At 34.5% G+C, this 15,380-nt stretch overlaps 1 protein-coding gene across 1 annotated transcript; it reads left to right on the top strand.

The window, feature by feature from the left end:
• Positions 1-7,411, top strand: LOC131172732 (uncharacterized). Its single transcript, XM_058134251.1, has 7 exons — positions 1-40; positions 4,633-4,689; positions 5,170-5,231; positions 5,763-5,949; positions 6,399-6,467; positions 6,586-6,962; positions 7,100-7,411. The coding sequence occupies exons 1-7, from the start codon at positions 1-3 to the stop codon at positions 7,409-7,411; spliced, it is 1,104 nt and encodes a 367-aa protein (XP_057990234.1).
• Positions 7,412-15,380: the final 7,969 nt, after the last annotated feature.

The raw sequence follows: 15,380 nt of genomic DNA, 5'->3' as shown, positions 1-15,380 counted from the left end.
ATGGCTCTTCCTCACGTTCCGTTGGGTTTTCTGATTCCAGGTGAAAGAAAATAACACTATAAAGCTTAATCAAAGAAGGGGAGGGATTTGAGGTAGGGGGTGAGCATTATTCGATTCAAACTGAATACACCGAACCAAATTGTCTTAATTTGGTAATTCGGTTCAGTTTTTAAAATAATTCAGTTCGGTTCGGTTTTATATTATAAAACTTTCAGTTATTTCGGTTCAGTTCGATTTTGAAGAGAAAAATTGATTAAACTAAGCTAAACTGAATAGTTTTATTGATTTTTGAGTTGATTTATTTTTATGGGGAATTTATGAATTATATGTAATTATATATATATAAATTATTTAATTTCATTGATTAATGGTTATTAAGTTCAAACCAAGGTCAAAATCAGACCAAATAATTTGAAGGCTATGCTTACAGAAGCTCCAGTGTTGACATAGCCAGAGTTAGAGAAAGACTATGTGATCTATAGTGATGCCTCTCACAATGGGCTTGGGTGTGTTCTGATGCAGGAAGGGAAAGTAGTTGCCTATGCTTCTAGACAGCTAAGGCCACATGAAAAGAACTACCCAACTCATTATCTGGAATTGGCGGCAATAATATTTGCATTGAAGATATGGAGGCATTACCTATATGGTAAGAAGTGTTAGATCTACACTGATCACAAGAGTCTAAAGTACTTGCCAACTCAGAAGGAACTTAATTTGAGACAGAGGAGATGAATTCAATTCCTTAAAGACTATGACTGTGTGATCGACTACCATCCTGGGAAAGCAAATATAGTGGCTGACGCCCTAAGCAGGAAGTCCATGATGGCTTTGAGAGCATTGAATGCTCGATTGTCTTTAGCACAGGATGGGGTATTTTATTAATTAAACATTGAATTCATATATTAAAATAGATGTTTCCAAGGAGCTGATATGTGATATTCTTGTTCATAATATTACTGCATGATATTCTCTATCATATTAATTCTCTTTTATTTTTCTTTAAAAAAAATTGTTTTTAAGAATAATATTAATATTAATAAATAAAAATAATATTTAAATATATTATGCTTTTTAATATGAAAATATAGTATTATATTCTATATATTCTTTTAAAATATTAAAAAATATATTATAATATTAAAAATATGAAAATAACCATATGATTGAACTAATTTCAAATGATTCCATATCTTTAATTAATATTTGAAATTTTTATTAAAAAGTTTAAAAAATAAAAAATTAATCTATATATAAATAATAAAAAAATATAAAATAATTAATAAAAAATTATTAAAATAAAAAAATATGTATAAATTAAAATTACTAATAATCATGTAAATTGGCAAAAGCCATTCCTAATTTATGCATGAAAAACTCTAAGTTAGCAATTCGGGGCTAAGTGGCTGCTAGGTTGAGCTTTTGCTCTTTGGAGATTAATGGTTAATCCGTCCAACAGTCAAAATTTGGTGTTTGGCAACTTTCAATCGAATGTACAAGCTGACGTTGGTATTTTCCATCCCCAATTTTTTAAATTTATAATTTAAAAAATAAATTATCATTAAGACTCCGTTTGATTTACGAAAAATGACTTATATAAAGAAAATATTTTTCATAAAAAATATTTTTTATTATTTGATTGTAATATTAAATTAATAATATTTATTTATTTCATGTATGTATAAGTGTGCTTACATTTTAATAAGATATTCAAAGTTTAAAAAATGAAAAATGACTTATTCTTTTAAAAAATAAGTCATTTTCTTTAAAATTGACTTAATTTTTTTTTGATAAAAAAATATTTTCTATTAATTAATTTACAATTTACTTAAATATGAAAATATTTTTTATGAAATAAACGTAGCCTAAAAGCTGAAAATTCTCAACTTTTGAAAAGTAAAAGGTTAGCTTTAAATTGCTCAAAGCATGTTTTTTAAATTTGTCCGCTTATTTAATTGGTAAAGGATAAAAATTAAAAAATTTAATATTCAACTGAAATCAAATCAATGATAAATTTAAAAATTCTTATTAATGGGGATTATATATAAACATATAAATATGTATTTTCACTTCTATATGCATTCAATTAATAAATTTAATTTTCCTAAGAAAACTAATAAGTTTATTTCAATTAATAGAATAATCCAAACTTTAATGGAATAGGAGAAAATTATTTAATAAAAGAAATTAAGTGACATCTTTGAATTTAGGGTAAATTAATACCTTTTAATATAGGATAATGTTAAAATTTTATACAAAATTATCTTTTAAAAGGAAATTTGAGAGCAGTGCCCCATTGCCCCCCTACTAAATCTATTCCTTACTTCCACTGAGATTTAGTCGGTATATTATTAAATAAATATTAATTATATCTTATATAATTAATAATATGTTGTCACAATTATGTATATATAAATAATTAAAAAAATAAAATATAAACTAAAAATTAAAATGAATAAAATACAGACGCATATCATCAAATTTCAAAATAATATGAAGTAAAATCACATGGAGCATCCCTCGTGTAGGTATGAACTATTTTCTCAACAATTAATTAATATTTCATACTAGAAATTCATTACATATAAATACTTTCTTATTTATATAAAAATATTAATGATTATATTTACATTATCTTTTTAAACCATAGACATTTTAATTAATGAATTATATTAAAAAAACAACTTTTAATATATCATAAAATATATAAATATAGCCTTACCATTATAAATGATATATAATTAATGTAAATTATAATTTATATATTTTGTGCATTTTTAATTATATCTTTAACCAATCAAATTAATATCTAATTTTTTTTTTCAAATCAATAACAAAATAACATTGAACTTACCTAGACAAATCTTGAATTTTATCGAAATTGAAATATGAAATTGGCTCAAATTAATAATTTAAGAGTTTGAATTAGAATCAAGCTGATTATAATTTATAGTGATGGGTTTTAATTTTTTTTTCTCTTATTATAAAATTGAAATTGATGGTTTGAATAGATAATTTTAATCTTATTGAAATCAAATTAAAAAAAAAATAATTTTATAAGGAGTAATGTGAATTAAAATATTTTCGAACTTGAAACTAAAATTAGAATCAAATCAAAATTAAATCTTGAATTACCGGTTTCAACTCAAAATCAATCTGATTTGAATCAGTAACTAGCCAAAATATACCCATAAAATATAATTTTTTTTTAATTTTATTTCGTTATTTTTTAAAACTAATTATATTTCATTATTAAACATGTTGGAAAAGAGAGGGGAAAAAAAACAAACAACAAAGAGAATTTAATTTCCTAGCAAGGTTAGCACAAAACTAGACGCACTCCCAAAATATTGGCGCTTTCCCACCCTTTTTGTCTTTAAAACCTACATCCAACGGTCACTATTTCCTCTTCTCAAACCAGGAACTCATCTGACCTGTCTGATCCTTCCATAATTAGACCCTTTTGTTTCCCTCTTCTCCTTCTCGACCTTACTTTCACTGCTTCTTCTTATTTCCTTCTCTGGAAAACCGCTTTTCTACTCTACTGAAAAGCGGTTTTCTGGACACATCAGATCCGGTCTCTCGGTTTCGTATCGGCCTCAATCCATCGCTTCTAGGTCCGCTTCCGATTTCTCATTTTTCTTCGTTTTTAGTCCTCTATTGCTTCCTCTGTAGCGTATGCGTATTAAAGGAAATGAAAAGTTTTAGTTTTTTTGCTCTCTATGAGTAGTTTGATTCGGTGACTTCTTTTTTAAAGTTCCATTTTGCAAATTGATATTCTATTTATGCGGACTTGAAGTCATGAAATTTCATTTTCTCACGATTTCTCTCCAACCAAGCAGATTTCCCTCCCCCCCCCCTCTCCTCTTTAAAAACGAAAAATCTTTGAAAGTTGTTTGTTTTTTGTAAGATATATATTGAATTTCCCACTTTTACTCAAAAATATCTCTTTTTTTTTTTTTTTTAAAGTTGAGAATTTGCATTTGATTTTTCTCTCCAGGGATTTTTTTTTTTATAATTTATATTCAAAATTCCATTTTCTGTTTGATTTTTATCTCAAAAGAAAAAAAAAAACTATCAAAAGATAATAATAAAATAGAATTTTATGATTTCCATTAATTAATTATTTAATAATAAGAGGAATCTGAATCTCTTTTTTTCTCGTTTTGTGTAAGTTGCGAACGTGTGCCTGGTGGACACTGGATAGCGTGCAACCAACGTTTTTGCTTTTGAAGATGAGATTTTTTTTTTTAATTTTATTATAAAAAGGAAAACAATAAAATTCAATTTTTATAAGAATAAATATTTTGTTTTATAGATAGGGGTTGAATTAGGTTGGGTTGATGTTGCTACTAAAATTATTATTAAAAAAGTTATTTTTAAAATATATTAATTATAAAATATTAAAAAATAATTAAAAATTAAATTAAATTTATTTTAATTATAAAAATATAAAAATAATAAAATAATTTTTTAAAATTATTTTTAATAATATTTAAAATAATATTTTTATTCAAAAAAATTAATTTCACCCATCAAAATACAATGCTAAATCGTAAGACTTTTGGTATAAAAGTACTGGTGCTTTGACTTTGACTAACACTTTTGCTATTTATTTTGTCTCTCTGTTTGCAGGTGTTAACTTGGGCTTTTATCGATCGACGATTGCCGCTGGAACAGAACTTGAGAAACGTATCCTCTCTTATTGGGTTTCTTTTCCCCTTGCCCCCTCCTCCTCTTCTTCCCCCTCCTTCCCCCCCCCCCCCAAACCCACACACCCCCCCCCCCCCCCCCACCCCCCCCAACTTTTAAAATATAAAGCTATTATGGGTTCTGTTTTTTAATTTCATTTGTGTTAACTTTTTTTTAACTGAAAATGGGAAAAAAAAATGTGGGTTGTTCATTTTATATTGAAGATGGGTAATAATTATCGAGGATGATCAAGATTTTGATTTTATGGAAAGTAAATTGTTTGGCTTGTTTGATTTATGCCCCTTTCGCCCCTTTCATTCCTTCCTCTTGCTGCTAAAATTGCGTATTGGCTTTGTCCTGTGGAAAAAAAAAAAAAAAGAAAAATTCTGTATTGACTGTTTAATGGTGTAGATATTGTTGGCAACTCCATGATTGGTTGGCTAATTGAATAAGTATTGTATTCTTAACTATATAATGCAGCTGAATCTGTTCCTACAGGATTGAAGTCGGAGTCCATTAGGAAATTGGCTGGGCGTGATGTGGTATGTCATATTAATCTATGTTGCTTTTGTTTTCTTCCTTGTGGATAATTGCTTGGAAAAATGGCGTTATGAAGGTGAAAAGGCTTGGTTTTAATTTATTGTGGATTCCTATCTTTCTTGTAGTTGTGCCAACTTTCACTTTGCGGTTTGGTGTATGGTATGCATTGGATTACTGAGAATTATAAACACTAAAAGGTCAAGGAAATATGTTTTTGGTCATTATAACATAAGTTCAAGAATATGATCTATTTGTGTGAGTACCATGAGATCCATTCTTCTTGTTTAAAAGGATTGCTAGTGTTTTATTTAATTTTTTTGGATCTTAGATTTTTGTGGCTCTGTATGTGTATCTCTAGGCATCCACATTGCACAAATTTATTCTGTGCATGGTAGATGGTTATTTTAACAACAAACTTAATGCTTAGTAGAACAATATTAGATGGTTATTTTAACAACAAACTTACTTAATGCTTCGTAGAACAAGATTATCTTATTTATTATCTTATTTTCCTTTGTATGTCTTTGTTTCAGGCTTCTGGAAAAGATGGATTACCATGTGGCTCAACATCATTCAGTTGCTTTTCACGGGATGCTACTTCTAATACCAAAGGTGAAGTAGATGGTAATTCTGGTATCAAAGGGGAGACTGACCAAGAGTCTGTTGGAGACCTTGGTATTTACAATCCACCAACTAGTAGTTACAATTATTACTACCCAGGTGGGATATTGAGACGGTTATATATTCTTCTTATATATAATCTTTTGGAGTTGTGATAAAGTCAATTAAATGGAATGCCATAATCTTAGTTAAAAGTACTCATATAATAGGTTTTCAGCAAAGTTGAGACTTGAGATGTCTGGTAATATACTCCTCAATGTATTGCATAGGATGATGTTAATCGGCCTTGTGATTAAGTACTCATATTTCTTAGTTGACTTCCATATAGTCGGAATCATTTTTTAGGCTAATGGTGCAATCATTTGAAAAATGAAAAGATAATACTTTAGCACGTCTTCAAGCATGATAATTTTGAAAATATTAAGTTACTTTACTTTGCTTCAATTAAAGATTTTTTTTTTCAGTTTGATTTGCAGCTCTGAAGTTTATAATTTGAGAATTAGATTAATTTATGGTATATTATTTCTTAAACTTACTCTTTGTTGCAGAGTATAATGGATCCTTCACACAAATGGATGATCATGGTTATTTTCAAGCAGATGGATCTCATATGGTATGTTCTTCTGATGTATACTTTCATTTCTATTTGCAAAAATTAGGCAAAACTATGTCTCGTTCTGCTTGGCTGATAAGGGTAGTTTTGTATAATTGTGTCTTGTTGATAATTGATACTAGTGTATCGGTTGATCACATCAGGGATGCAATCAGACAATGGATCACTAGTCTATTATTTACCTGGCTATAATCCATATGCTTCTGGGGCAGTGGTTGGGGTAGATGGGCAAAGTGTTGGTCAACAAGCATATTTTTCTTCACCTGGATACCTTCCACATCCTGTTTTCTATGGATCAGAAGCCATGCCTTGCTATTCACGGGATTCAGCATATTTTAGTGATGTCTCAAATGGCAATACTGGTTCTCAAAATGGAAAATATGGATCAGCTTCAACTTTTGCCAAGTCCAGTGGTTTTAACTCTATGAAGTCTAATGACAATACTGCTGGCAAATCCTCTAAGTCTACAAATACACAAGCAATCAGACCTTTAAACAAGGTATGAAATATTCTTACTTTTATGTCTATATCTTTAAACTTTCCCAAAAGAATTGATTTTGAAGTTTGTTGTGCTTGTTGGTCATCACTAGTCTTCAGTTTTGAGTGTTTTTGCTGATTTAACTTTTTTTGTTACAGGTGTCTGCATTGGGTTCTGATTTCTCAGCAGGTCTCCCGAAAGGATACCATCCTGTAGGAAATTTGCCTCCTTTTTCTATCCAAAAACATGGTCCATTCCCGCATAATTGTCCTATGAACTATAGACAGAACGGAAGGATATGGAATGGAAACGATAGAAATAAATCTGGAGACAGATTCTATAAAAACAGTGATTTTGAAACCTCAAATGAACTAACTTCTGGTCCTAGGGGCTCTAACAAATTTCCTTCTCTGGAGACTGCTGTCAAGGAAGACTTGGGAATCACTGTAGAAGCCGGCCATGACAAGTGACAAAATAATGAAGATGAGTGGAAACAGCTACCATATTCTTCTTCTCGGAAGGAACATATTAATTCCTAATGAACAGTTAAAGGAACGGCTAGCATTTTGTCGGCAAAGTAAATAGACAAAGCTGCAAACAAAGTCCTCATAAATTTGAATTCCATACTTAATGTGGAAGGCAACGTTTATGTAACGCCCTCACCATAGGTAGTCCGTACAATTTACTGTTCCGACGACTCATATCTGTTTGGACAGTCAAAATGTCTGGAACTACACCTAAACTATAGTGAGGAGGCATAAATTAATGAAATAAATATTAAAAAAAAATATAGGAAAAATTTTGAGAAATAAAATAAAATTTAGAAAATTTATTAATTGTATAAAAAATAAAAATAATCCGATGAGCACCATGAAAGGCATTTTGGTCATTTCACCCCTAGAGGTGAATTTTGACTTAAATGTCAAATTAAAATTTGGAAATAGAATAATTAACATAAATTAATTTTATGAATTTAAATTTGAAAAATGAGAAGAGAAAGAAGAAGAAAAGAAAAGAAAAGAAAAGAAAAGGAAAGAAAAGAAAAGAAAGAAATAGATTTATGAAATTTAAAAACAATAAAGTACACATAAATATATATATATATATAAATAACCAGAAGAGACAAAACCCCCCACCAACCATCTTCTTCTTCCTCTTCTCTCTCTCTCCTTGCCGTCTCCCTTGGTCTCTCCCTCCCCACCATTGTTATCAAGCTTAAAGCATGATTTCCCAAGCTTTCACTCACCAAAACCCATAGATCCCTTCACAAAAAATTTAGCCCATACCATAAGGAAGCTTTAGATACCCATAAGAAGAAGAAAGATTAAAGTTTGAAGTGGGTCACAAGAGGTTAGTGCACTAATCCCTCTTCTTCTCTTTATTAAACATGAAAAGCATGTTTAGCTAAGCATAAATACCATTAAAACAAAAAGAAAATCTAGAGGAAAGAACCCTTGAATTTTTGGCAGCCGTGGAACTTGAAATTTATTGCTTTTAAGTGATGAAAAATGGTTCCATGAGAATGTGTAATTAGTTGAAATGTTTGGGTGTTTGATTGTGTAGTGTTTGTGTAAATTTGAAACTTTGAAAACTAGGGTTTGTGTAAATGTTGAGAACTTTGTGTAAAATGTTGAAATTGATCTATTGGGATGAGATTGTTGCTTATAGAAGTGTATTGCATGCAAATTGAAGTAAGGAAGTTAGAGGAGATTGAGTTTTGGAAGTGTCAATTTTCTGCAGGTTGTATTTGTTGAGGGCAGTGTACATTTTAGGACATAAATAAAATTGTGTGACCCCAATTGGTATGAGGCCAATTGGAGGTGAAACTAGACCCAAAATAGCCCATTTTCCATGAAGAAACCATGCCCAAATTCTGTCCAAAACTTGACCTAAATACTGCCCAAATTCGGATTTCCCAGCAACCCAACCCAGAAAATGACCAAATGAACAGTACGTATTCATTTGGTCATAACTCTCTCTATACTGGTCCAAATGACCTAAAATTTTACCCATGGAAAGTTTAGACATAGGGCTACACTTTTCATGAAGACCACTTAACCCAGTTTTGCCTTTAACAAATTCAAATTGTTAGCACAAGTTGGGTCACTGAAACTGCCAACCCAGAAAATGACCAAATGAACAGTACGTGTTCATTTGGTCATAACTCTCTCTATACTGGTCCAAATGACCTAAACTTTTACCCATGGAAAGTTTAGACATAGGGCTACACTTTTCATGAAGACCACTTAACCCAGTTTTGCCTTTAACAAATTCAAATTGTTAGCATAAGTTGGGTCACTGAAACTGCCAACCCAGAAAATGACCAAATGAATAATACGTGTTCATTTGGTCATAACTCTCTCTATACTGGTCCAAATGACCTAAAATTTTACCCATGGAAAGTTTAGACATAGGGCTACACTTTTCATGAGGACCACTTAACCCAGTTTTGCTTTTAACCAATTCAAATTGTTAGCACAAGTTGGGTCATTGAAACTGCCAACCCAGAAAATGTCCCAAAATACTATTCCTTTGGTATTTTGACCATAACTTGAGTTCTATAACCCCAAACTCAGTTATTCAAAAACTGAAATTCAAGTTTAAACATAGAGGAGCAATTGTTATGAAGGAATTGTGAATAAATAAACATCGCAACCTAGTCAAATTCCTAGATAAATATAATACATCAACATGAACCTAAAGAAAGGTTAATGGGAAAAATGCTATATAGGATAATTAAAATACTCATAAGGAAAATTTAATATTAAAAATGATATGAATATGTAAATTAGGACTAATGTCCTATTAATATGAAATTTATGGTACCAATGAATAGTACTAGAAAATAGTAATAGTGAATAGTGCTAAATTAATTAAAAATATTTAATTGCCCATAGTATACCTAGACTTATTTATTTAGTTGGATAAATTGGTATACCAATTAGGGACTACAGATAGCAGTACTGCCTACCGAGAAAATCATGAACTGACAATATATGTCTGGTATGATTGTTCTACAGGCTATATGCCTACTTTATTTCTGGCTTTACAAGCTGACAGTGGTCTCGTGCGACGGTGGCCTCGTGCACAGACGATATCTTTGGATAGACATATGGCTGTCTAACCAGTATACACCCGTACATCCAGCTTTTATAATTTGTTATAGGTTTTCTTGGGCATTGATAATAATTAATTAATACTGAATATACAATGAGTAAACAGGAAAGATCCCAATAATTTTAATTGTTTCCAAAGTGTAATAAAAAAATGTAAAAGACCCAGAATTTATGATTTGCATATATTGTTTCAAATTATTAAATTATTGTTATTATAAATTATGCACCACTAAGCGTTATGCTTAGCGCGTTGGTTTTCCATCGCGTAGGTACTGGAGATCAGTCCCCAAGCCCGGCAACCGCAGATGGTGCAATCGCGTGAGCTTTGATCAGATCTGCCATTGTCCAGAGTCACCTCACCGGTCTGTTGTATTTTGGTAGGGCCCATGTATAGACTAGTATTTTGGTTCATTATGTTTAGTCATGATGTAATTACTAGTTTATGATGTATTTCATTTTGGACTTGTAATTAAACTTTGAGATTAAAATGAAAACTTGTAATTTATTATCTATGAATTTCTATATGAATGCAATAGATAATACTTCATTTTGAGATCTCATAAATAATTGTAAATGATATGATACATGAGAATATGATATGGAAATGTGTGAAATGAATATATACATGTTAACAGGTGATTAGTAGAACCCGCCAGATGCTAATAAAATAAGGGAGGCTCTGTCCGGGTCTCCACAGAAATAAGATATATATAAAAAAAAAATTTCTACACATAGAATACATGTTTTAAATGACATCAAAAGTTTACAATAGATATGATAAAACAAGATAGGGTGCTCCGGCACCGAATGTGGCACTTCTTGCTCGGCTATAATGTAGACGGGTAAGGGGCGTCCAATTTAGTGGTATCAGAACAGAGGTTTAGGCGGTCCTAGACCTAGATAGATAGAAAGAAATAGTTGCATCACATGCATGGGCCTTTAGATAGAGTCAAGGTGACACTAATGCAGATATGTTCTTTGTCTTTTTTTTATAGGATCGATGGCATCTGATCCTTCAGAGCACGGACCTCCAAGACTGATAGAGGAGGAAGTAGAGAGTCACGCACCTGCTCCTAGTCGAGGGAGAAGTGGCTGTAGAGCAGAGTCATCTCGAGGTACTGTGAGTAGGGCACAGCAGGCCTTCTATGAACAGATGACACAGCTATTCCATCAGTTCGCCGGAGCCATTCCCCAGCCACAGCCACCTCCACCTCCACAGCCACAACCACAGCCACAGCCACCTCCACCTCCACAGCCACAGCCACCTCCACCTCCACAGCCATAGCCACAGCCACCACCACCACCACCACCACCACCTGTACAGCCACCTCCACCCCCACAGCCGCAACCTATACACAGATCTCCACTCGAGAGACTGCGAAAGTATGGGGCAATTGATTTCAGAGGTAAGAGGGATGATGATCCAGCCGCAGCAGAGTATTGGTGAGAGGACGAGAGAGAATGCTGCAGCGGTTACCTTGCACCCCAGTAGCATTGGAGTGTGCTTTGTCATCACACAGGAGGATGCATAGAGATGGTGGGTGACAGTATCTAGAGTGGTACAGCCTGCACAGATCACTTGGGATTTCTTTCTGGCTGAATTCAGAAAGAAATACATCAGTCATGTGTACTTGGAGGCCAGAAGGAGAGAATTCCTGGCACTGAGGCAGAGGCAGCTGCCAGTCTCCGAATATGAGCGAGAATTCATGAGACTTAGAGAATATGCATTGGAGTTGATACCGACAGAGGTTGATAAATGCAGAAGATTTGAGGATGGACTAAATGACAACATCAGGTTAATAGTGACGTCTCACCACTTCACAGATTTCTCTCTGTTGATAGCATCAGCCCTTGATGTGGAGAGAGTCAGAAATGAAGAGCAGTCCAGAAAAGATAGGCAACGCAAGAGGGTTCTGCAGTCGGTCGATTCAGACACGGGTAGTAAGAGACCCAAGGAGTCTCAGGGACAGACTCAAGGTCGGGGCAAGAAACAAAAGTCTCGGTTTGCTCCAAGGAGAGGAGGAGGACAATCTGGTGCATCAGTGGGTAGTTCACCTGGTGCAGCTACACGGGGATCAGCCCCACCACCTGCTTGTGTACATTATGGTAGACCCCACAGAGGAGAGTGCAGATTGTTGACAGGTGGATGTTTTAGGTGTGGGTCTACGAATCACTTCCTGAAGGATTGTCCACAGAGGAACACTAGTGCTCCCACTGCTCCACCTCAGATGGAGAGGTCTGCCCCAGCAGCATAGAGGGGTAGGAGACCTGCGAGGCTGTCTGGTGGCACATCACAGAGGCCTACTGCATAGACAGTCCAGAGGCAGGAGATTAGGGTAGCACCTCGTGCTTATGCCATGAGAGCTCGAGATGAGCCAGAGCCAGCTAATGTCATTAGAGGTACATTTTCTTTTTATGACCTGCTAGTATGTGCATTGATTGATCCAGGTTCCACACATTCATATGTGTGTATCACACCACCAATTGATAGAGGGGTACAAGTAGAGGAGCTAGAGGAGGACATACAAGTCACAAACCCTTTAGGCCATAGTGTCATGGTGAAAAAGGTCTACAAGGGTTATCCTCTAAAAATACAAGGGTATGAGTTTTTAGCTGACTTGATTGAGCTACCATTCCATGAGTTCGATGTGATATTAGGTATGGGTGGTTATCACGTCATCGAGCGATGGTAGATTGTCGGCTAAAGAGGATGTCACTCTGACAGTAGATGGGGATGTGATTACGGTTGTGGGTGAAGGCAGGTTGTCTTTCCACCATCATATCAGCCACAATGACGGAAGATTGATAAGAAAGGGCTGTGAGGCTTTCTTAGCACATGTGGTTGATACCAGGAAGACTAGCCCAAGCATGCAGGAGATCCCCACTGTATGTGATTTTTCGGATGTGTTTCCGGAAGAGTTACCGGGTTTGCCACCCAATAGAGAAGTGGAGTTTGCTATAGAGGTTATGCAGCATCGCACCAATGTCCATTGCTCCATATAGGATGGCACCTCTTGAACCGAGAGAGTTGAAAGTTCGATTCTGGAGCTACTGCACAAGGGCTTCATACGCCCTAGTGTGTCACCTGGGAGCACCACGGTCTATTTGTGAAGAAGAAGGATGGTACCCTTCGGCTATGTATAGACTACCGGCAGCTGAATAAGGTGACTGTGAAAAACAAATACCCTTTACCTAGGGTAGATGACCTGTTTGATCAATTGAGGGGAGCTGGAGTATTCTCCAAGATAGATCTCAGATCAGGCTATCACCAGTTGAGAGTGAAGGAGATAGATGTTCCTAAAACTACTTTCAGGACCCGGTATGGACACTATGAGTTCCTAGTGATGCCATTTGAGCTAACAAATGCACCAGCAGCTTTCATGGACCTAATGAATCGCATCTTTCATCCCTACTTGGATCGGTTTGTTGTGGTCTTTATAGATGATATCTTGGTGTATTCTAAGAACCGAGAAGAGCATGATGAACACCTGAGAGTAGTACTACAGACACTGCGGGAAAAACAGTTGTATGCCTAGTAATCCAAGTGTGACTTCTGGTTGGATGAGATATCATTTCTTGGACACATTGTGTCAGCAGATGGAATCAGGGTAGATCCAAGGAAGATTGAAGCAATAGTCGAATGGAAGCCTCCCAGAAATGTAACAGAAGTCAGAAGCTTTTTGGGGTTAGCTGGATACTACAGGAGATTTGTGAAGGGATTTTCCCTTATAGCAGCCCCACTGACTAAGTTACTGCATAAGAATGCAAAGTTTCACTGGAATGAAAAATGTCAAATCAGCTTTGAGAAGCTGAAGGCTATGCTTACAGAAGCTCCAGTGTTAACACAGCTAGAGTCAGAGAAAGACTATGTGATCTACAGTGATGCCTCTCACAATGGGCTTGGGTGTGTTCTGATGCAGGAAGGGAAAGTAGTTGCCTATGCTTCTAGACAGCTAAGGCCACATGAAAAGAACTACCCAACTCATGATCTGGAATTGGCGGCAATAATATTTGCATTGAAGATATGGAGGCATTACCTATATGGTGAGAAGTGTTACATCTACACTGATCACAAGAGTCTGAAGTACTTGCCAACTCAGAAGGAACTCAATCTGAGATAGAGGAGATGGATTGAATTCCTTAAAGACTATGACTGTGTGATCGACTACCATCCTGGGAAAGCAAATATAGTGGCTGACGCCCTAAGTAGGAAGTCCATGATGGCTTTGAGAGCATTGAATGCTCGGCTGTCTTTAGCACAGGATGGGGTACTTTTGGCTGAGTTGTGTGTAAAGCCAAGTTTGTTACTGTTATACTCAATTCATATAGGCATTTTAGGATAGTTTTGCATCCATTTTACCCTCATATTTTAGTATATTTTATGTTTTTAGCGTTATTTTATCTTATTTGTTAATTTTAGATACTTTATATTTGATTTTCATAATTTTGTTGTTTTTGATAGGATTTTGTGGCAAATCGAAGATCAATGAGTGCAATAGGAAATAATTTGAAGAGATTTGAAGTTCTTTAAGCATGGAGGAAAGTTGAAGAAATCAAGCCTTGAAAGAGCAAACTAGCCGAAATTTGCTTGAGACTTTGCTTAAGGTCATGCTTAGGGTAAAGCGGCAGTACTTAAGGAGCAGCACAAGTCAAGCAAGAGCAGAAGAGTCCATTCTACTTTAAGTCTGCCGAGATTTCTTTGAAGGTCCGCAACCTTAAGCAGACAGTGCGACCAGAGGCTAAAATTTGCTAAGAAGCTGCTTAGGGTTAAGCCGAACCCTAAGCAGACTGCCCAGAACGTGAAAGATGCTGCTGACTTGGATAATTTTACACCTCATTTCCTATCCACTCCTTGGCTTTTATTTACTTTTAGGGCAACTTTTAGGGACCATATAAATTCATCATTTCCTTATTTTTGCCACAAGAGGAAGGGGAGGAAAGACAAAAAGGAAAAGAAAAATAGAATAGAGAAAAGGGAAGAGACGCCATTTTCTTTTGGGGAGGAGCTACTGCACCAGTTTTGGAGCTCCAGAAACTAGAGACTTTGGTTCTTCCACCTGGGTTTTTCTATTTCAGTCCTCTTATCATGTTTTCCTTTACTTTTCCATCAATATTTCTTGTAAATACCATCATGAGTGAGTAATTTCTTTAGATTTCAGAGTTGGGAAATATGTTTTAGATTAATTTGTGGATTTGGACTGGGTATTTCCTTATTTTACATGAATATGAGTTTTGATTCCTTCCTTGTGTGCTTGATTTACTTGCCTAATGTTGGTACCCATTGGGTATTGTGTTAATCTTTGATTGAAGGACCGAAAGGTGA

The sequence above is a fragment of the Hevea brasiliensis genome, chromosome 14 (genome assembly GCF_030052815.1).
Source record: "Hevea brasiliensis isolate MT/VB/25A 57/8 chromosome 14, ASM3005281v1, whole genome shotgun sequence".
Taxonomy (NCBI): domain Eukaryota; kingdom Viridiplantae; phylum Streptophyta; class Magnoliopsida; order Malpighiales; family Euphorbiaceae; genus Hevea; species Hevea brasiliensis.
The sequence above is the reverse complement of the archived record's forward strand: the minus strand, read 5'-3'. Positions and strand labels throughout refer to the sequence as shown.

What these genes read in the sequence shown, in the direction of transcription:
- LOC131172732 (XM_058134251.1), top strand. Translation starts at nt 1, where the DNA reads ATGGCTCTTCCTCACGTTCCGTTGGGTTTTCTGATTCCAG. An exon ending in TTACAATTATTACTACCCAG is followed by an intron (nt 5,950 to 6,398) that starts GTGGGATATTGA and finishes TCTTTGTTGCAG; the next exon opens with AGTATAATGGATCCTTCACA. An exon ending in AGATGGATCTCATATGGTAT is followed by an intron (nt 6,468 to 6,585) that starts GTTCTTCTGATG and finishes AATTGATACTAG; the next exon opens with TGTATCGGTTGATCACATCA.